Source organism: Otolemur garnettii, unplaced genomic scaffold (genome assembly GCF_000181295.1).
Source record: "Otolemur garnettii isolate 467f Iridium unplaced genomic scaffold, OtoGar3 scaffold00067, whole genome shotgun sequence".
Classification (NCBI taxonomy): Eukaryota; Metazoa; Chordata; class Mammalia; order Primates; family Galagidae; genus Otolemur; species Otolemur garnettii.
The window spans coordinates 6241731-6263269 of record NW_003852462.1 but is presented as its reverse complement, the minus strand read 5'-3'; the positions used below and the strand labels follow the sequence as shown (position 1 = coordinate 6263269).

General features: G+C 47.9%; 1 protein-coding gene across 10 annotated transcripts in view; it reads right to left on the bottom strand.

The window, feature by feature from the left end:
- The window catches only part of H6PD (hexose-6-phosphate dehydrogenase/glucose 1-dehydrogenase), a 31191-nt gene extending 24086 nt beyond the window's left edge, over nucleotides 1-7105 (bottom strand). Inside the window, exons 1-5 of one of the 10 annotated variants that reach the window (XM_023515194.1) lie at nucleotides 3965-4311; nucleotides 3300-3469; nucleotides 2847-2941; nucleotides 2378-2421; nucleotides 1716-1930 (exon numbers count right to left, since the gene is read on the bottom strand). In XM_023515194.1, coding sequence (XP_023370962.1) covers nucleotides 1716-1813 — 98 coding nt within the window. In that variant the 5' untranslated portion in view covers nucleotides 1814-1930; nucleotides 2378-2421; nucleotides 2847-2941; nucleotides 3300-3469; nucleotides 3965-4311. The other 9 variants (XM_023515196.1, XM_023515195.1, XM_023515193.1 and 6 more) reach the window with 9 other exon arrangements.
- Nucleotides 7106-21539: the final 14434 nt, after the last annotated feature.

Below are 21539 nucleotides of genomic sequence, written 5' to 3'. Positions count from 1 at the left end.
ACCTTTTGAGTACATAACCAGGAGACAAACTCTACCTAACAAAATCAATTATTTTGACCTGGTTGCTTGTACCTTCACATTAACCTGAAGTAAATTTACTTAAAATTAAAAAAAAAAAAAAGAAGACAGTGGAATTTGGGCCCCACCCAGGAGTGGAGTAGAGAAGAAGGAACTAAGATTACAGGTTGAGCACCTATTACGTGCCAGGCATCCTAGTAGATACAGGATTAACAAAATCTCCAACAATCTTAGGAGGCTGCAATCTGGAATGCAAATAGGGAAACTGAGTATTATTTGTTTTTTTTTTTTTTTTGAGACAGAGTCTCCCTGTATTGCCCTTGGTAGAGTGCCGTGGAGTCACAGCACACAGCAACCTCAAACTCTTGGGCTTAAGCGATTCTCTTGCCTCAGCCTCCCAAGTAGCTGGGACTACAGGTACCCGCCACAACACCCAGCTATTTTTTTATTGCAGTTGTCATTGTTGTTTAGCTGGCCCAGGCTAGGTTCAAACCTGCCAGCCCTGGTGTATGTGGCTGGTGCCCTAACCACTGAGCTATGGGCACTGAGCCGGGAAACTGAGTTTTAAAGAGATAATAGGACTCATATTAACAAAAGACGCCACAGAATGGTTGGCTTACCTTCTCCCCACCACACCGTAATATAAGTGGACTGAATCTCTGGACCTGCCATCAGACCTCCTTGCCCTACCTCTCCCTTGCCTCTTCTAATTTCTCTCCAGATCCACCCCCAAGGGGGCCCTGGCACCAAGATGAGGACCTAACTACAGTGTGTGCGACAGTGCCTACAGGACACCTGACATTTCCATCACTGGAGCGCGACCTGGAGGGGCTCTCCAGACTTCCTCCCCCACCCTCTTTTCATCTGCACTCACCCCCAAATACATGAAGGGGCCACAAGACCCTTCTATTTTTTTCTGCTTTCCAATCCCTGTCCTTGGTCCTTGAAGCATTTTTCTCAACTGGTAATCACTGTGTCGGAGGGAAGGAAGAGCTGCAAGGTCAGCGCGGGAGTGAGGCAGTGAGAAACCTGAAGCCCAGAGAACAGCCTGGAGAAGGGGGAGCGGCCAGCTGGCAGCTGCATCTCAGAGCTGCTGATGGAGCCTGGAAGCCGGGGCTCTGGATGTGCCTGGAACAAGAGAAGGAGCCCAGGCACCTCAGAGTGCCAGGACAGGCAGGTAGGGGGCCTTAGGGGCCAGCACCTCACCCCAGACCACAGACAACTGTGCTGTGTAGCTGCCTGGCCCAAAATGACTCCTCTGATTACTCCTGACTCCGAAATCTCATGGCAACCCTCCCTGACCAGTCCTGCTCCAGATCCCCAGTTCTAGGTTAGCTTCCATTACTTATCTCCCGATTTATGTTCCCAGCACTCCTTTAAACAAATCCAGGGTATCAGGTATTTCAAAATGGTTGCTTACTCTGTGGTTGCAAAACAACTCTTTCTTAAATGGGTGTGGGTAGTATGTTGTACATTTGGTTTTATCAGCAAGCTTCTTAACCTTAACAGTGCTTTTCAAACTTGATAATGCATTTGAATTTCATGGGGTTCTGTTTTACAGATTCTGATGCAGAAGACCAAGGAAGGGTCTATGGTGCTGATAGTTGCTCCAAAGAGCATACTGTGAGTACCGAGACTCCAGAATACCAAGCAGAGTTCTAAAGCAACGGAATATTCGAATCAAGACACACACCTACCCTCCTCCTCCTTTCACCAGGAGAGAGAAGTTTTGATTCAGCAGGTTCAGGGTAGGTCCTGATGTAAGTATTTCAATAACAGCCTCAGATGGCTTCATTTGCAAAAACTGGTTACTAACTACTGATGACACCTGCTCACCAAGTATCTCCACCAATCCTCACAGCATCCTTGTGAGAAAGGTTCTATGAAGAGTCTCATTTCACCGCTGAGGAAACTGAAAGGAGAAACAAACTGCCAAGTGCAGGGGTGTGATGGCTCGCACAGTAATCCTAGCACTTTGGGAGGCCGAGGCGGGTGGACTGCCTGAGGTCAGGAGTTTGAGAACCTGAGCAAGAGTGAGACCCCATCTCTACTGAAAAATAAAAAATAGCAGAGTGTTGTGGTAGGTACCTGTACTCCCAGCTACTGGGGAGGCTAAGACAAGAGGACAGCGTGAGCCCAAAAGTTTGAGGTTGCTGTGAGCTAGGATGCCACTGCACTCTACCACGGGTGACAAAGTGAGACTGTCTCAAACTAAATAAAATAAAATAAAGCAAAATAAAATAAATCAATGAAAAAACCTCTAGTGAGAAGTCTGAGAAGCTGTAGGAGAGGTCAGGGTATGAGACTGGGAATGAAATATGTGGCGATCTTGCCCGGGGCCTCCCCACAACCACATTACCTGGAACGAGTCATTTAACCTGGCTGGGCCTCTGTTTCCTCATCCTGAAAATGAAAGTCTGAGTAAAGGATCTCTGTGATATTTTCCTGCCTAGGTCCACCAAGGAAAGGAGACACCCACCCTGCTACACCTTCTACCCCTGGACCGATGGAGCAGGGCAGGGAAAGAGCCAAAATAGGAACCAAAGAGCTGACAACTGTGTGTCGCTTGAAGGTAAGACAAAATTCTTTGAAGCTATGAAGTGTGTGGAGCCTGCAATTTCATTTACAATTCTTATTCAAAATACGTGCCAGAAATACACTCACTAAACAATACTGTGCTCTGGGGGCTCCTATAGGTAGGTGGAAAAGACCTACAGGCTCATCTTAGAGTTAGGACTGGACTATGGGGTACCCAGTCCCAAGCACCCTTCACCGTCCCCAACTCCATGCCTCGGAGGCTCCTGCCAGTCCTTGTGAGAGAGACTCACCTGTTAAAGAAGGTCTCTGCTAACATCCCAGAAGGTGGGAACACTGGCCTGGCCAGCCAGGAAGTTTGGGACCGAATCCAGGTTCCGATCTGTTTCTGCCCAAGAGGAAGAAGCAGATCTGGTCTCTTCCCCATGTGGCTATCCCTGCCCAGTCCCAGCGCAGACAGACCCAGCCGGTGCTACAGCTCCCGCCCTGGAGAGTTTCTGGTAAACCACTAGAGGAAGCAGTTCTAATTTTTCATGCCCAGGAGACAAGTGGTCAAGAGGTAGGAAAAAGGAGCCAGAAGGTAAAGGTCAGTGGCAGCTGCCACCCTGTCCCCTGACCCAGCCTTTCACAACGCTACCTTCTGTGCACAAGAGTGGAAGAAAGGAAATTTTCTCCAAGTCATGACCCATGAGTTTGGAATTTTAAAAAGATCATGTGGGAGTAAAACAAGAATTCAAACAAAATACCATTTTTAAATTGAGGTACAAAGTAACGCGGCCAAGTATTTTCCGGCACCCCTCCCTTCTTGTTCTGGCCCCTCTGTGCCACGTGCATCAAACCAGGAGCAAACCATTCCCATCTGCAGGTCCCAATCCTGGGTCGCTACCACCAGGAACATGCTGGAGCCGTCTTGTACCTGCACACAAGATCCGAATGCTAAATTTCCAGGAATTTTTCAAGCCGGCTGTTAAACACAGTCATTATTTAAAATGGAATTATACACATTTATAATTAAATTATATAAAAACAGGTAATACTCAAAACTCATCACTTCCTAACCATCTGACTACATTGTACTCCTATCTATGCTCTTGACATTGTTTCCATCTACTGTACCTGTGAGGTGAAGATATTCTATAAAGGTGTGTTTGAACATGGCCAGTGTGGGAATGCTGACACCAAGGATACTGGCAAAGATTTTAAATCAGGCTTCTCACCACCAACCCCTACCCCTTACAGAGTCAGCTGTTAAACATTCGCCAGCACACAACTGCCTACACAGGCATCTTCATCTCCAGCCTGGATTTCTCCCCTGAACTCCAGACCCACACATTCAACTGCTATTCCAACGGCATTTGTTGGATGTTTACCAGACTTGTAAAAGATTGAACTGATTTATTTCCCAACCTACTTCAAATGCAGCTTTCCCCATTCTCAGTGAAGGGCCACTCTGTCCGTCTAAGCGTTCAGGTCATCTGATCTGTCAGCACATCCCAGTTCCTACCTTTGAAATTTATCTAGAACAGAAGGCACCATCATCTGTCTAGATTACTGTAGGACCCTCCTAATTGTCCTCCTGTATCTACCTCTGGACTCTGTACAGTTGAACCTCAACTCAGCAGAGTGACCTTTGTATAGTGTTGGCTGGACCATGTCATCCTCTGTTTAGAGGTCCACATGGCCTTGCACTCTGGCCTTCCGTAACCTCTCCGTGCTCTTCTCCTCCCATTCTGCCCCTCTCCAGGCCCCAGTCGCCCATCCTCCAGCTGGGCCTTTGCACCAGCTGTTCTTCCTGCGTGGCCTACTCCCCACCTGCTCTGTGCAGATGTGCACATGGTTCACTTCCTCACTAACGTCAATCCTTTGCTGAAATATCACCTGCTCGGTGAGGCTTTCTCAAACCTCTCTGCAAAACTGTAAACCTCCCACTCCCATCCTGGTTGACTTCTCTCTGGAGTCCGTATCACTTCTTGCATGCTGTATGATAATTACATTTATTTGGCTTATGACCCGCCACTCTTTCCCACAGAAATGTTAAGTGGCAATGAAGACAGTGGTTTTTGCATGTTTCACTCTCTGCAGTACCTCAGCATCCAAAACGGGGCCAGGGATATGGAAGGCGGCTCTATAAATATTTGCTGAATGAAGAAATAAATCCCATTTGCACAGGACCACTGCCATTTCTGCAAATGAATGATGGCACAAAGGAATAACTTTAACGGCAACTTCAAGCAAGGCCAAGGCCAACCTGGCAGCTTCCACTTGTAACAATACTAATAATAATAAAAGAATTATTTATAGAATATTTAACTGCATGCCACTGCTAGGCTAAGAGTTTGACATGTGCCTCCTACCATTTAATTCTTGCCACAATTCTATGAGGTAGGTACTATTATTATCCTCATTTTAGCAATGAGTAGGGAGGAAGACAAGGTACAGAGAGGTAAAATAACTCCTGAAGGTCAGGTACCTTAGAAGTGATACGTTGTTAATATAGGCAGTCTGGCTCTAACCCCCCCACCTTGAAGGTGTGACTGCATCCTCAAATGGCCAAAATGTTTTTGTTTTTTGGTTATTTTGAGACAGAGTCTCACCCTGTACTCTGGGTAGAATGATGTGGCATCATAGCTCACAGCAACCTAAACCTCTTGGGCTCAAGTGATCCTCTTGCCTCAGCCTCCAGAGCAGCTGAGACTATAGGTGCCCACCACAATGCCCGGCTATTTTTTTTTTTTTTGAGACAGAGTCTATTTCGCCCTTGGTAGAGTGCGGTGGTGTCACAGCTCACAGCAACCTCAGACCCTTGGGCTTAAGTGATTCTCTTGCCTCAGTCTCCCAAGTAGCTGGGACTATAGGTGCCCGCCACAACACCCGGCTATTTTTTTGTTGCAGTTGTCGTTGTTTAGCTAGCCTAGGCTGGTTTCAAACTGGCCAGCCTTGGTATATGTGGCTGGCACCATAACCAGTGCGCTACAGGCGCCAAGCCAACACCTGGCTATTTTTAGAGATGGGGTCTCCCTCTTGCTCAGGCTGGTCTCGAACTCCTGAGCTCAAGCAATCCACGTGCCTTGGCCTCCCAAATGGCAAAATGTGAAATGTAGTACTAGATATTGGTTCTACTTCTCCAAAGGGCTAGAACAAGAGTGGTTTAAGCCAGACAAGCTATTTCTTTGCTCCATGAGGTCAAGTTGCTCTGAACACTAACTGCCATGAAGTGGCCTCTGCCTCCCAGGTCCACTTGGCCTAATTGTGATTCACGCTCCTCCCTTCGGAAATCAACTAAGACATCATGCTTAGGCCTGAGCTGCCCTGTTAAAACCTGGAAAACCCTCAAGGGCTAGTTTCTAGAGAAAGGGCTAAGTGATTGAACTCTGGATTCAAAACTTTTCTGTGACCTCAGACAAGTTATTTAACCTCTCTACTTCAACCACAGAATGGGAAAGTAAGTCCATGACAAACGCAAAATAAGATAATCGACGTACAACATTTAGCAGGATGCTTGGCATACAGTAAGCACTCAAGAAATGTGAGCTTTCATCATTAAGCCATTGGCATCATGAACCAAAGCCTTCTTGCTAGCTTCTTGGAACTGCTGTAAAACCAATTAACCATTCAAGCCGGAAAAAAAAAAAATGCCAAGGAACAACTAACTCATGGGCAGTGTATCCAATCATACTGATGAAAAATTAAAGGGATATAATGCATAATTTAAAAGATGACTATTCTACGCCAGTTTTCCCTTATCTGCTACCCTCCATGAGCCATGGGCCTGTTAGGGTTGGGAGAGGGGGTGGGCAAGAATCTCAGACTTATGATCCAGAAGTTCTCATTTCTGGCTAAGCATTTCAGGCTGGGTGAGCGGATTTTCAGAGATGCAGAGAGAGATGTTTGCTTCTGGAAAACCATTCACCGGATTGGTGTAGTGGAAATGCTTTTGAAACCCGAGGGCTAATGCCAAAGACTAAGCGTATCCCAAGGGGAAAGGCACGGAAGTTCCCACTATCCTTCAACTCAGTTCCAGGAAACCTAGGAAAAGGGACGCGTGGGCCCACGGGGCTCCCTGGCGGAGGCCTCGCTGCCTCCTACTGAGCCGCCACCAAACCGCACCGCCGCCCCGGCAGTGCAGGGCAGGAAGTGGGGGCTCGATGACTCTGCGCCAGGACGGCCGCCCAGGTCTGCGAGCAAATCGCGGGAGGCTCCGGCCACCACGCGTGCCCAGCTCCCGGGCCAGGCTTTAAGAAAGGCAGCGGCCGTCGGCAAGCGGGGGTGGCAGCTTACTTCATCTTGCTTGTCAGAGCCGGCCGCTCCTCCGGGAAAGACCGGGCGGCGGGGGCGCGGTGCTGCGGGACGGGCTTCCCGGCGCGGGCCTGAGACCGACCCGGGCCCGCGCCTCCTCTTCCGCGGCGGCCGACAGCAGGGCAGCCGCCCCGACAGGTGCGCGCGTCACGCGGCCTCGCGCCTCACCGCTCGGATTTTGCCCGCGGAGAAGGGGACCGCGAGAGGGGAGGGCGCGAGGCCAAGGCCAACCGGGCGACAGCCCCGCGCCAGGCCTCAGGCCACCGCGGCCTAGCCCCAGGGCCAGGGCCAGGGCCAGGGCCCGGGCGCGCGCGCTCTGAGGCCCGGGCCGCAAGGCGCGCGCGCAGGGCGGGGGTTGGGGCGCGCGGAGGAGGCGCAGGCGGAGCCACGCCCTCCCTGCGGGCGCCGGGGCGGGGTGGGGCGGAGCCTCGGGCTGCCCTATCTGCGCAGCCCTCCTCTCCCGCCCGAGGGCCTGCTGAGTGCTCAGTAGGGGTTGCCCTGCTGCGTCGGAGACGCGCGAGTACCCCAGAAGCTCAGGAGGAGCTCCCCTGCCCTGCTAGTCTCCAGGCCTCGCTCTTCCCCATGTGTAGAATGAACGGCTTGGTCGTTCCATATTCAATACCCAGGGGGTCAGAGCGCACACCTCCCGCGACCGCTTCTCGTTTCTGTTACATTGTAAATGTAATTCTGCTTATGCCACTATGCGGCCTTGAGACTCAGTTTCTTCATCTGTATGATGGGGACAGTGGGAGTTGTCAGTGGTTTTCTGACAAGGGATAAATGCGTATTAAGCGGTAGCTTGTACCTGTGAGGCTTTAAGAAAGGCAGCACATGGAATAAGGCCATCTCTGTAGGGCGAGAGAGGTGTGTAAGTGAGATGCGACTCAGCTGCCTCTCAGCACTGGGTGGGTGGTCACTCAGTCCTCCATCCTGCTCCTGTGGCTTTCAGGCAGTACGTTACCCTCACCTTGCCCAGCCTCGTGCCTGTGCCTGCTTTCCTTGGACCCTGCCAGTGCCCTATATGGCCCTTGCTGTTGAAGAGCCTTTCTTTCTTCTGTGGTCTTTCTCAGCGGAACCCAAGTGACCTTAGGTTAATAATCCAGGCTCCTGATGTAGGTGTCCCGGGCCCTGTCCCCACTGCTGAAGTGTCAGGTTCTGTCCCTTCTTCCGACCCACCTCCAGCCTCCTTCACAACAGAAGAGTGCATGGTCACCTCTGCTGAGTATCACTGGACCACCCAAGAGGGGAGATTCTGACTTGAGAGAGAAAACTTGGAACAGCTTTCTATTTCCTGATGGTTCCGTTAGAGGTGATAGCGTCAGAAACTAGCAGAGGGAACTTGGCAGTGGCCAACAGGATCGTGTGGGGCCAACAGGCATGATTACCACACAGGATGTTGGGCAAAAGGGGTTCCAGGAAGGCTTGGGAGCCAAGGGGGGTTGGGCCTCACTGTCACCAGGGCAGGGGCCATCTGCACCTGCAGAGGGCTGCATCTCCTCTAGAAGGATTTCGGTCATACAGAGTGGGCCTGAAGGAGGGGGTGCCAAGGGCCAGGACCCTCTAGGCCACCCCCACAACTGGATGTGAGCAGGAGGATTCAGGGCAGGGGCCAGCCGAGCTGGACTCGGGTGATGCCAAGACTGTTGGCCTGGAGCCTATCCCATGTTCCCTCACCTTGGGTGCGTCATGCACCCACACACTATGAGAACCGGGGCCAAGGACAGCGCAGATGGGAGTGGGCCGGTGCTCAGAAACCCAGGAGAGTTGAAGGGCATTTCTCAGACCTCTATGCAGCCATCACAGGGTGACTTTCTGTTACTTTGAGAGCGTCCCCAAACCAAGGCAGCTGTAACCAGCTTACAAACATGCCTGCGTGCCTATTTATTTAGATCTCGCTGGGGTGGGGTCTGAGGGGGTGGGGTTCTCCAGTGTCACCTTTGCTCTCCCTACTCCTGTGGCCACTCCCAAACCACTCGGAGAAGTTCCATTTCTCTGCCCCTCCTTTCCCCACCTTATCTTCATCTGAGTCTCATTCTGCCTCTGTACCTTTTAGTCTGATCTGAGCACTTGCTTTGCTTTCTTTCCATCATAAAAACAATTTGGTTGTGCTAACCCCCCATCATGAAGGTGTGAGAGTATTATTCTCCCAAAACAAAAATCCGAAACCTGCCCATATGGGCCTATAGGATCGGTTCCAGCATCTTTACCTCTCTGACAATGTTCTCACTTCTGTGCTAACTGCAGCTACGGGAGACCGGGTGTGCCCAAAACCCCATGAAGGAAGCCAGAAGAGAGGACAGATGCCCCATGGGGGTGTCCTATGACCAGAATTGTGTCTGCAGTTTATCTCATGCTTGATAAGGAATACCCGAGGGCTCTATTTATGGGAGATGATTTTTTTTTTTAATTTTCTTCCTGGTCCTTAAACCGTGGGGTAGGCAGAAGTCAGGGTTAATTCAGCCTGCTCCACAGACATGGAAAGCGAGACCCAGAGAGATGAATGACTCACAGCGATGTCTGTGGAGTTAGAAATAAAATCACGTTGCAGTTTCTATTTTCAGGTGCCACTCCCCAAGGCAGCTCTCTGCTTCTCTATTTTCCCAAGGAGTGGGGAGGGGAGGGAACAGGTAGATTTTCAGCCACGAGTAAATCTTTTCATCCCCAGACATGAGGAATCTCTTTCTTATTTACTAAGATTGGCTTCATAAAGTAAATATGTAATAGTTTTCTCTTGCTGCCATAACAATTTACCACAATTTAGTGGCTTAAATGACATAAATGTATTATTTTATAGTTCTGGAGGTCAGAAGCTGACTTGGGTCTGACTGGCTAAAATAATGGCTGGATGGGACTGAATTCCTTCCCAGAGGAGCCATTTCCTGGCCCAGGCAGAATTCAGCGCCTTGCTGTTTTGGGACTGAAATCCTCCTTTCTTTGCTGGCTTCAGCAGAAGGCCATTGCCAGCTTCTAGAGGCCACCATGTCTCTTGTCTCATGGACCTGTCCTCCCTCTTCAAGGCCAGCTGGAAGAGACCCAGTGCTTTGTGTCCCCCTCCCTTCTTTTTCAGGGTTCTCTCTCTGAGCCAGGTGGGTCATGGTCCCTGCTTTTAACATGTGGTTTAGATTGGGGACACCTGCATAATCCAGGATAATCTCCCTACCTCAGAGGCCATGACCTTAATCTCACCTGCGTGGTCTCTTTGGCCACTTAAGGTAACACAGTCACGGGTTCCAGGCATCAGGGCCTGGATACATTTAGGGAGTCATTCTTCTGTAATTCTTCTATAATTTCTACCAGAAATTATAAATTTGCAAATTCTCAATCCCTAGATTGTTTATCACATAATTTTTATCATGTAATAGCTTTATTCAAATTTAATTCACATGCTATACAATTCACCTATTTAAAGGGTAAAATTCTGGCTCAGCACTCTTATCTCAGTGATTAGGGCACTGGCCACATACACTGGGGCTGGCAGGTTTGAACCTGGCTGGGCCTACTAGACAACAATGACAACTACAACAACAAAAAAATAGCCAGAGTTGTGGCAGGTGCCTGCAAAAGAATTGCTTAAGCCCAAGAGTTTGAGGTTGCTGTGAGCTGTGATACCAGTGCACTCTACCGAGGGTGACATAGTGAGACTCTATCTCAAAAAAAAAGTGTAAAATTCAATGGTTTTAGTATATGTGCAGAGTTGTGTACTAATAACCACCATCAATCTTAATACTTTTTAAAAATTTACTGAGTGGTATCATACAGGGTATATATGAGAAACTTTCTTCACTCAGTGGTGAGTATTTGAGATCATTTATTTTTTTATATGTCATCATCCTATTAGAATATTCAATTTTTAAAATCCATTCTCCCATAGATACTAAGATTTTTTTTTTATTGTTTGGGATTCCTGAAGGTACAAAGAACTAGGTTACACAGATTGCATTTGTTAGACAAATTCCCTCTTAAAATTGTGTCCCACGCCCAATAGGTATGCCATACACCATGACTCCCCACCTCCTCCCTCCTCCCTTCTCCCCACTACACCATTTCCCTACCCGAATCCCTTGTATTAGCTCATCCACTGCCTTCATATTAGAATTGAGTACATTGGATTTTTTTTTTAAGAGACAGAGTCTCAGTCTGTCCCCTTGGTAGAGTGCAGTGGCATCACAACTCACAGTAACCTCCAGCTCTTGGGCTTAGGCGATTCTCTGGCCTCAGCCTCCTGAGTAGCTGGCTATTTTTTTGTAGCAATTTGACCAGGGCTGAGTTCAAACCTCCCACCCTGGGTATATGGAGCTGGGGCCCTATTCACTGAGCCACAGGTGCCACCCCTAGTATATTGGATTCTTCTCCATTCTTAGAATGCTTTGCTAAGAAGAATCCATCCAGGTCAATACAAAAGAGGTAAAGTCTCCATCTTTTTTAGTGGCTGAATAGTATTCCATGGTATACATATACCACAGCTTGTTAATCCATCCCTGGGTTGGTGGGCATTTAGGTTGTTTCCACATTTTGGCAATTGTATATTGAGCTGAGATAAACTTTTTTTTTTTTTTTTGGCTGGGGCTGAGTTTGAACCCATCACCTCTGGCATATGGGGCCGTCACCCTACTCCTTTAAGCCACAGGCGCCGCCCTAAACTATTCTTTTTATGCCTAGACAAGAAATCCTATCCCCATTAGCAGTCATTTCCCATTTTACCCCAACCCCCTGCATCCTAGGCAGTCACTAATCTAGTTCTGTCCGTGTGGATTTGCCAAAACTGGAACTTTCATATCAATGAACCATACAGCACATGACCCTTTGTGTTTAACTGTGTTTTCCAGACACGCATATCTATGTGTGTCCATATAATGTTTTAAAGTTTATCCCTGTTGTGGCGTATCTTGGTGCTTCATTCCTTTCTATTGCTAAATAATATTTAATTGTATGAATACACCACATTTTGTCAGTCCTTCATTGGTTGATAAACATTTGGGCTGTTTCCACTCTTTGGCCATTATGAATAATGGGGTTGTGAACACATGTACATTGTTGCTTTTGTTTTTCTTTTTAATTTTGTTATTTATTTATTTTTTATTTCTTTTTTTTTTTTTTTTTTTGAGATAGAGTCTCACTCTGCTGCCCTGGGTAGAGTGCCGTGGCATCATAGCTCACAGCAACCTCAAAATCCTGGGCTCAAGAGATCCTCTTGCCTCAACCTCCCTAGAGGTACCCGCCATCACACCTGGCTAATTTTGCTATTTTTAGTAGAGACAGGGTCTTGCTCTGGCTCAGGCTGGTCTTGAACTCCCAAGCTCAAGCAATCCACCCGCCTTGGCCTCCCAGAGTGCTAGGATTACAGGCACAAGCCACTTTGCCTGGCCACACACCTGTTTTTGTGCAGGTATGTTTTCACCTCTCTTGGGTAATACCTAGGAGTGCTGGAAGAGCTGGGTCATGTGGTTAATTCTATGTTAACCTTTTGAGAAATTACCAGACCATTTTCCAAAGTGGCTGCACCATTCTCTGCTGCCACCAGCAATGTACAAGGATTCCAGTTTCTCCTCATCTTCACCAACACTTGTTATCTGACATTTTTATTATATCCTCTGAAGGTTTGCCGAAAAACCAACTAACTAAAGGCCAATTAATTGGCGAAAGGTATAGAAATTTATTTAATGTGAATGTGCTGGAGCCTTTGGAATGAAGACCTGAAGATATAAAGGAAATAGTCCATTTTTATCCTTAGGCTCAACAAACTGTGGACAGCCATGTAGAAAGAGCATTAGATAAAAAGGATGAGACTTAATGCCAATCAGAAAGGGGTAACCCATCCAGGCCTGTCTGTCCAGATTCTTACTTGGCCCCTCAGAGCAAGGGATTCTGGCTGCTGTGCCCTGCCTTCAGGAAAAGGGATTCTTGTTTCTATGGCTAGCCTTGGGGGGAGAATTGGATTAAAAGGAGGGTAGGAGAAGGTCAGAGAAAACTTTTGCTTCTGAGGCTGCTTCTAAGGTCTTCCTTTTGGGATATTATTACTTGAGTCCCACGATAGCTGTCCTAGTGGGTATGAAGTGGGAGTTCATTGTAATTTTTCTTTCTTTTTTTACAGGGGATTCATTGAGGGTACAGAGAACCAGGTCACACCGATTGCATTTGTTAGGTGAAGTCCCTCTTATAATTATATCCCACCTCCAAGAGGTGTGTCACACACTGTGAGTTCATTGTAATTTTGGGGGGGGGTGCAGTTTTTGGTCAGGGCTGGGTTGGAACCCACCACCTCTGGCATATGGGGCCGGCACCCTACTCCTTTGAGCCATATGCACCGCCCAAGTTCATTGTAATTTTGATTTACATTTCTCTGATGGCACATGATATTGAACATCTTTGCATGTGGCTCATTGGCCATTTGAGTGGAGAAATATATAGACAAATTCTTTTGCCCATTTTTCAATTGGATTATTTCCTTTTTATTGAGTCATTCAAGTTCTTTATGTAGTCTAGATACAAGTCCTTTATCAAACATACGATTTGCAAAAATGCTCTGCCATTGTGTGACTTGTCTTTTCAACTTCCTGGATGGTGTCCTTTAAGGCGCCAAAGCCTTCGATTCTGATGATGTTGATTTATTTATGTCGCTCATACTGGTGGTGTCATAGCTAATGAGGCTTTGCCCAACCTGATGTCACAAAGATTTATGCTTCTGTTTTCTTCTAAGAGTTTAATTGTTTGGGCTCTTACATTTAGGTTCTAAACATTTTCAGCTAGCTGTAAATGACGTGAAATAGGGGGTCTAACTTCCTTCTTTTGCGTGGATATCCACATGTTGAACTGTCGTAGATAGTGCTCCAAATCCTTTGCGTGGCTGGGCATACAACATGGATGTGACCAGAGAGCCTCACTGGGCCAGATGACCAATGTCTAGGAAATAACAGACCCTCAAAAGTGACAAATGAACATGGTACAAGCTGAGGAACCAGAGCCACCAAGTTCAGGTTCTGGAGTCCCCTTTGCCCCGTACATGGCTCTGAGTGATTCCGACTTCCCTCGGGGACAGGGGGCAAACCCCCAGTGCTGCTACTGTCTGAGTCCCAAATAGTTTTTGAAGGCTGCCTGAGGGAGGGAGAGTGAAGGGAAGGGAACTGGGGAGCAGCCAGCCTGGTTGTGAACCAGGACAGGGGCCCTTGAATCACAAAAAGAAAGGTGCCTGTACTCAAGGTCGACATTTCTTGCCTTAAGCTTCAAGAGGCAAAAGCAGGGAAAAGCTCTTGGCTGGCAGATAAAATGAAAAGATAACAGTGCTGGCAGCCACCCCAGACATCTCTGCACCAGCAAAAGCTGCATCATATCCTTCAGGCCAAGTGGAGACGCAGCCTGGGGGACAGCCAGGCTATGGATGAGCCTAGGGTCGGGGGAAAGGACGAGGCACCCTTGGGAGGGAAATGTGGTGGTCAGCAGGACCTCACGAGACAGAGGCTGGCTTCCCGTCCGCTTCTCCAGGAAGCGGGCACTGTCTGTCTTTCCCCAGCCCCGACACTGCAGTGGCCTGGGCTGGGGCCAGGAGTGGGAAAGCCTCTAGTGAGCTGGCAGTTCCCAAGTGGCTGCAGGGTCAGGGCAGAAGAGAACTCTGCGTATATGGGGCCCTTGCCCTCCTCTGTTCTCCAGTCCCGGGAATGCAGGTAAGATGCCCCTCGGGCATTCAACCCATGCTGCGTGCCAGGCACGGTGCCAGGCTCAGGGGAGACAGCAGCAAACCAGGCCCCTGCTGCATCAGCTCATTTTCTATGCCAAGTAGGTGTGCATGGTGGGGAGACAGACACTAAACAAGCGGGTGAATCATCGCAGAGGGCCACAAATGCCACAGAAAAATTAAAGCCCGGTAATGGAATAGAATCTCTCACTGAGTCCTTAGAGATGGCCTCTCTAAGAGGTGACATTTGACTGAGACTAGAGAGAAAGAGGCCAGTTGTGCAAGAGCTGGAGGAAGAGTGTTCCAGGCAGAGAGAACAGCGCGTACAAAGGCCCAGAGGCGGGAATCAGCATGGCCTGGCAGGAGAACTGGAGCAGGTCAGTGTGGCTGGAGAGGGCCACAGTGTGACCAGCAGAGGGCCGAGGGCAGCTGACCGACTGAGCCCGCAGCACCACACAAGCCACCATGGGAAACTCCGGGCTTTGTTCTAATATGTAACAGAAGGTTCTGGAGAGTTTTAAATAAGAGAGTGGTGTGATCACTGTAAAAAGGGCCTTCAGACTCCTGGGTCACGGAGGAGAAGCATGTGGGGCGGGCAAGGGAGGCCCTGGCAGGGTCCCACTGGCAGGTTGCACAACTGTGAGGTGTTTGAAAGTGGAGGTTTAATTATTGTCCAGCAGATCAGGAGATGCCCACTGTTGAAAGGTGGTTTGTTAGACTCCCAAACTCCAAGAAGAAAAAACACGGCATGCCACAGGCAGGGGTGCCCAGGAAGCACCAGAGAGGGCAGGCGGTGGGAGGCCAGGAGGGGGACACATGGACAGGTCCCCTCTTGAGGTTTCTGTGGGAAGGGAGGGCAAGGCAGGCTGAGCAGGTTCAGAGCTGGCTGGCAGGAGAAATTCCTGCAGGCTCTCGGCAGAGGGGTCACCCATGGTCGTCTGGTACCTGGCTCTGGGGTGACCAGGGCAGGTGACCATAGCCCTGAGGTGAGACCCTGCTAGAGGAGCTGCTGGATGTGGGGTGGTTTGAAAGGTGGGCCCCCAGGCAGGTCCTCTGCTAGCTCTAGGAGTTGGTTAATCTTTTTTTTTTTTTTTTGAGACAGAATCTCACTATTTCGCCCTTGGTAGAGTGCTGTGCTGTCATAGCTCACAACAACCTCAAACTCTTGGGCTTAAGCAATTCTCTTGCCTCAGCCTCCCGAGTAGATGGAACTACAGGCACCTGCCACAACACCCAGCTATTTTCTTGTTGTAGTTGTCATTGTTGTTTAGCAGGCCAGGCCAGGTTCAAACCCACCAGACCTCGTGTATGTGGCCAGAGCCCTAACTACAGGGACTAAGCCAGAGTTGGCTAATCTTCAAAGGGACAGTCCATCGTCCATGGTCTACAAGGACATAGATGTCAAAGCACCAGAAACAAAGAGGACACCTGTTTTCTGTGGAGAGAGGTTACGGGTGGAAACTGATAAGCTCTGCTGCTGGGTTAGATGAGGGTGACCAGGGAACAGGAAGAATCAGAGATGCTGCCTGGGCTTTTGGCTTCAGCTATTGGGTCCTCTTCTTCTTGAAGCAAGTCTCTGGGGGCCAGGGACATAGATACCCTCAGGGCGTGTAAGCTTCACGTAGGGAGTATGGGAAAGGCATCAGCATGAAGCACCTTGACGCAGATGCTTGCCTATAATAAATGTGTTGCTAAAACGTAACACAGAATTAAAAAATTCATTCCAACCATTTAGAAATCACATCCCCTCGTGTGCTTCTATTGCCATTCCAGCAACCAGGATTCAGGTTGGCTTTTTCTTGTTTAAGGCCTAGGACACTTCCACGATGAGGGAGGGTCTCTGTTGCTATAGTCCTGGAATCAAGTCCTTCAAGAAACAAATCTTATTTATGACAGGGGTGCTCTTCATTGGAATTTAAGATAGTCTTTTAAAAAACTACAGACTCTTTTGACCATTGCCTCTAACATTTTTGTTTAGTTAGATCTTATTTTATTAAATTCAATTATATGTAATGGTAAATAACTGTTATTATTTTTTAAGTCAAGTTTAAGGAAACAGATCGCCCATATGATGTAAAGCTGGGGTGCCCAACCTGCTGGCCCTTGGGCCACATGCAGATTCTGTGAGGACTTTTTCTGCTTACCTTCAGCATCAGATATCACAAAAAGCATGCATGGACTTTCTCTTTTTGGCTGATCAGCTTTTGCTACATTTGTGTATTTAATGTATGGCCCAAGACAACTCTATTCCAATGTGTAGTAGAACATCAAAAAGGTTGGACATCCTTGAGTCATAAAGTAAGTGCTTAATAAAAAGCGTTCCTGTGATTTGTTTTGATGGCACAGCCTCCACAAAAGTCAGGACTGGTGATGTCTTTACATCTATAGCAAAGCTGCAAAAGAGCTCCTTCCCCAGAACACAACCTCAGCCTTAACCCGGTGAGGGACTAAATGAGCTGTGATGTGTTCTGACAAACTCAAAGGCTCTTGAGTTCTTGCTAATTAAGATGTCACACAGAGGCTCAGCCCCTATAGCTCAACCGGCTAAGGCGCTAGCCACGTACACCTAAGGTGGCGGGTTCGAATCCCCAGCCCGGACCCGCCAAACAACAATGACGGCTGCAACCAAAAAATATCCGGGCGTTGTGGCGGGCGCCTGTGGTCCCAGCTACTTGGGAGGCGGAGGCAAGAGACTCGCTTGAGCCCAGGAGTTGGACGTTGCTGTGAGCATGATGCCACAGCACTCTACCCAGGGGGACAGCTTGAGGCTCTGTCTCAAAAAAAAAAAAAAAAAAGATGTCACACAGAATCTGTGGTGTGGATGGAACTATTGATTGCTGGTGAGAAATCAGATCGTGTGGTTTGGGGCATGGATGAAGGACTTTCCCTGACCAACCTCCCTTCACCCTGGAGCATTCTCTGGAGTCACAGCAGCTGAAATTCACACCCATGAAATGATCACCAGGCATTTGCAAACATCACTGTTACTGTTTCTCAGCCTTTCTACTTTGAGGGGAGTGTTTTGTCATCTAGCCTATAAACACTTTGTAGGCAAGACGTCTGCTGGCTACTGTATCTTATTAACATTAATTCTCCTCTCCCAGCACCCAGCCCCCTCACTCCTTGATATATGTGTATTGGTTAAATGGATACATTAATTAATACAGCATAGTTATCAGCTGGCAGATATTTGTCGGACCAACTTTTAGTTTTTACATATGCAAAAAATCACATTCGGTTGTACGTCAAAGGACACTACCAAGAGAGTGAAAAGACAGCCCATCATAGAACAAGAGAAAATATTTGCAAATCATTTATCTGATAAGGAATTGACATTCAGAATATAAAGGACTCTTTCAACTCAACAGCAAAAAAAAAAGACAGCCCAATTCAAAAATGGGCAAAGGACTTGAATAGACTTATTTTCACAAAAGATATTCAAGTGGCCAATAAGTGACATGAAAAATGCTCAACATCATTAGTCACTAGGGAGATGCCAGCAAAGCCACTATGAGGTACCACTTTACACCCCCTAGACCAGTGGTTCTCAACCTTCCTAATGTCATGATGTATTTTCATTGTTGCAAAGGGGTCTCCATCCCCAGGTTGAGAACCTCTGCTCTAGAGTAACTATGAGAAAAACAAACATAGAAAACCCCCATGCACAGAAAATAATCCTTGTTGAAAAGAATGTAGAGAAATTAGGAACCTCATACATTGCTGATGGGATAGTCAAATGGTGCAACCACCGTAAAAACTGTTTAGCAGTTCCTTAAAAAGTTACATACAGAATTACTATACGATCCAATCCCAGGTGCATACCCAAAGGAATTGAAAGCATGGACTCAGATACTTGTACACTAATGTCCATGGCAGCGATATTCACTACAGTCGAAAGCTGGAAGCAACCCAGGTGTCTGTAATCCGATGAGTGGATAAACATAACCTGGTTCATCCATACAATGGAACACCATTCAGCCACCAAAAGGGACAAAATTCTGCCACGTTATAGCATGGATGAAACTTGAGAACATTATGTTACATGAAAGAAATCAGTCACAAAAGACAGATACGGCAGGATTCCAGATACTGCCTAAAATACACAGGCAAATTCCTACCAACTGACACCAGAGTGGTGGGCACCAGGGGATGGGGCCGGGGACATGGGGACTTTGTGTTGAATGGGGACAGAATTTCTGTTTGGGAGATGAAAAAGTTCTGTAGATGGGTGGTGGTGATGGTCACTGAACACCATAAAAACTTAATGCCACTGAATTGTACACTTAAAAATAATCAACATGGTGAATTTTCTATTTGCATATTTCATCACAGTAAACAATACTTATAATCAAGATTCCTGCCAGTAAAAAATATTTTTAGAAACTACTGAAAAGAAAAGACAAGGCAGGATTGGGGATGAGAAGCTAAGCATCTCACCCAGGATGCCTGTCTGGCTCTCCCGGGATAAGGAGGTGCCCAGCTGCCAGCTGGTCATCGTCTGCTTTGCTATGGCGAGGGTTGGGCACAGGGAAGTTTGATCACCATGGCTGACACCTGTCAGAGCTGGGCCAGCAGCCAAGTGCACACAGCCAAAGCAGGAATCTCTTCAAGGACCCAGATCACATCTTCATTTCTGTATCCCTCGCCACACTTCAACAACACCTGTCCATCTGCAATTTTATGGTAAAGGGTAATTAAGTGTCAGCTTAACTCAGACACTTTGCCATCATTACAAGTCCAGCATGGGAGAGTGTTGAGTTTGTTTAACATAAAAGGCGTACGCAATTCGAACAGATGCCTGAGTCTCTGAAATGCTTCATTTCCAGAACCCTGGCAGTTAGGTAACAGGCAAGTAATGTTTTCCTAACTCTTCTAGTGTTAAGCGTCCCTGGATGAAGCTCCAAACGGAGCTTATCTGTACGACATTCCAGGATGTTGGGTCAAGTTAGTGTGAGGTGCCCAGGTACTTGAAATCCAGAGTCACAAATAGAACACTAATGGGTGCTGCAGTTAGAACTAGTTCCACACAAAGAGGTATTTAGAGGTGAGGCAGGAAGTGCAAATGGAACTCTAATTAATGCAGTGCTAATTATACTTCCCTGCAATTGGGGGGTTTACCCTGAGGGGATACACACACACACACACACACACACGAACACATATATGTACATCTTTATTTTTTTGAAACAGAGTCTCAGTTTGTCACCCTCCGTAGAGTGCTGTGACATCACAGCTCACAGCAATCTCAAACTCTTGGGCTCAAGTGATTCTCTTGCCTCAGCCTCCTGAGTAGCTGGGACTATAGGCGCCTGCCACAACACCCAGCTATTTGTTTTTAGAAATGGGCGGGTCTCACTCTTGCTCAGGCTGTTCTCAAACTTCTGAGCTCAAGCAACCCACTGCCTTGGCCTCCCAGAGAGCTAGGAGCACAGGTGTGAGCGGTCACAGCCAGCCCGAGGATATTTTCAAAGCTGCTGTGTGTAACTGGTAAGTTGAACAAGCGAGAGTCCTTTGGTGCAAAAGAAAACTTCATCTTCCCCTACCTATTCTGGCTCAGACCTGGTTGAATGTTCTTATTTATCCCTTGGGTAAAAATCTAAGGCAAGTTCCTGAGTCTACTGGCCTCTCTCTAGTACTTAAGAGATCCATCCCCTGTCAGAGTCAAACCCCCCCAAGTTATGGCTTCTCCCCACCCTGTACTCCCATGGGGAGGAGACAGGAAGTGCGGGGCTGCCCCCCACCCCTTGCTAGCTGCACTTTCTGGCTCTCCTAGGCTTTCGAAGGCGAAAGGGACAGATGAGGTTTAACTGGACTCTTAGGTCACAAGGAGCTGCTGCTCCCTGGGTTTGGCAGGAATTTAAACTTACCACAAGGGGAATTTTCGAGACTCCTTCAAAACACAAAGCTCTCACAGCTGCTGTTCTTTTGATTCCAGTGAAAACACCTCCTCTGGAGGCGCTTATCTGTAATTCCACCTCCGACTCCTGAGAATGAGGTATTAAACCCCTGAATTCTCTTCCCCATCCAGGAGGTCTGGTTGGGAGAATCTAAGACCCCCCTAGCCCAGCACCTTTCATGGTGCCTCCCACCTGGGACAGGCTGTCAGGGAAGGAGTGTTACCACCCAGCCACCAGGGGTGTTTCGGGCAGGGGTCTGTCAGGTGGGAGCCCACGCTTTCCATAATCTCCAATGTGCTTGGTCTTTTTTCTGCCTCAAAGTAACAGCTGACCTAAGGGATGTAAAACCGTCCCTTGACGTTCTCTCTGCCTTTTGCTGGCTCACTCACGCCTTCCTCTGGAACTGGGAATGGCTGGTGACAAAAAACCAGGCCCTCAACTCAAGTGGAGGCCAGGCCCCATTTTAACGTCCCATTACTCGTGCGTTTTAATGACCAAAAGATGGAGCGCGGAGTAAGGATTTCCTTTTTTCCAAAAAAGGTGAAAAATTTTCAGCAGAACTCAAGAGACCCATGTGAATCACTGAGCAATTTCAGAAGGCCTACAAGATTGCTCAGAACCGCAAGTCACTGTTCAGAGTTCCTGCAGCTAATAAAGGCCCTTACAGCCCACGTGCTGCCTCAACCAACTGGAATTCTTCTCCATTGGATAAGTTTTGTCAGCAATATTCATGATCTCCTGGGTGCCCTTATTGGTACTAGAATACAGGTGTGGTCTCTTTCCTCCCCTAACCTAATTACGGAAGAGTCTGGGTACCCTCTCAGTCCTCGTTTATTACCCTAGAGAGCCAACACGTGTCGGCAGGCAGCCCTCGCCCATCTTTATATCCTCCTGTCTTAGCCCCGTGCCCGGCACATGGGTCTGACAAAGCCTGATTTGAATTACAACCTCAGGATGAAGCAGAGCGATCCACGGAGACCAGGCGTTTATTCTCCAAGGAGTTGACTCTTCTCCTTAAAAACATTCTTTTTAATTAGATTTGAGATTTTTTAAAAAAATCAATCTCTGCTCTTTTATTTTATTGCCCTGCTGTTATATTAGATTGTGCCCTTGGTGCCTTAGAA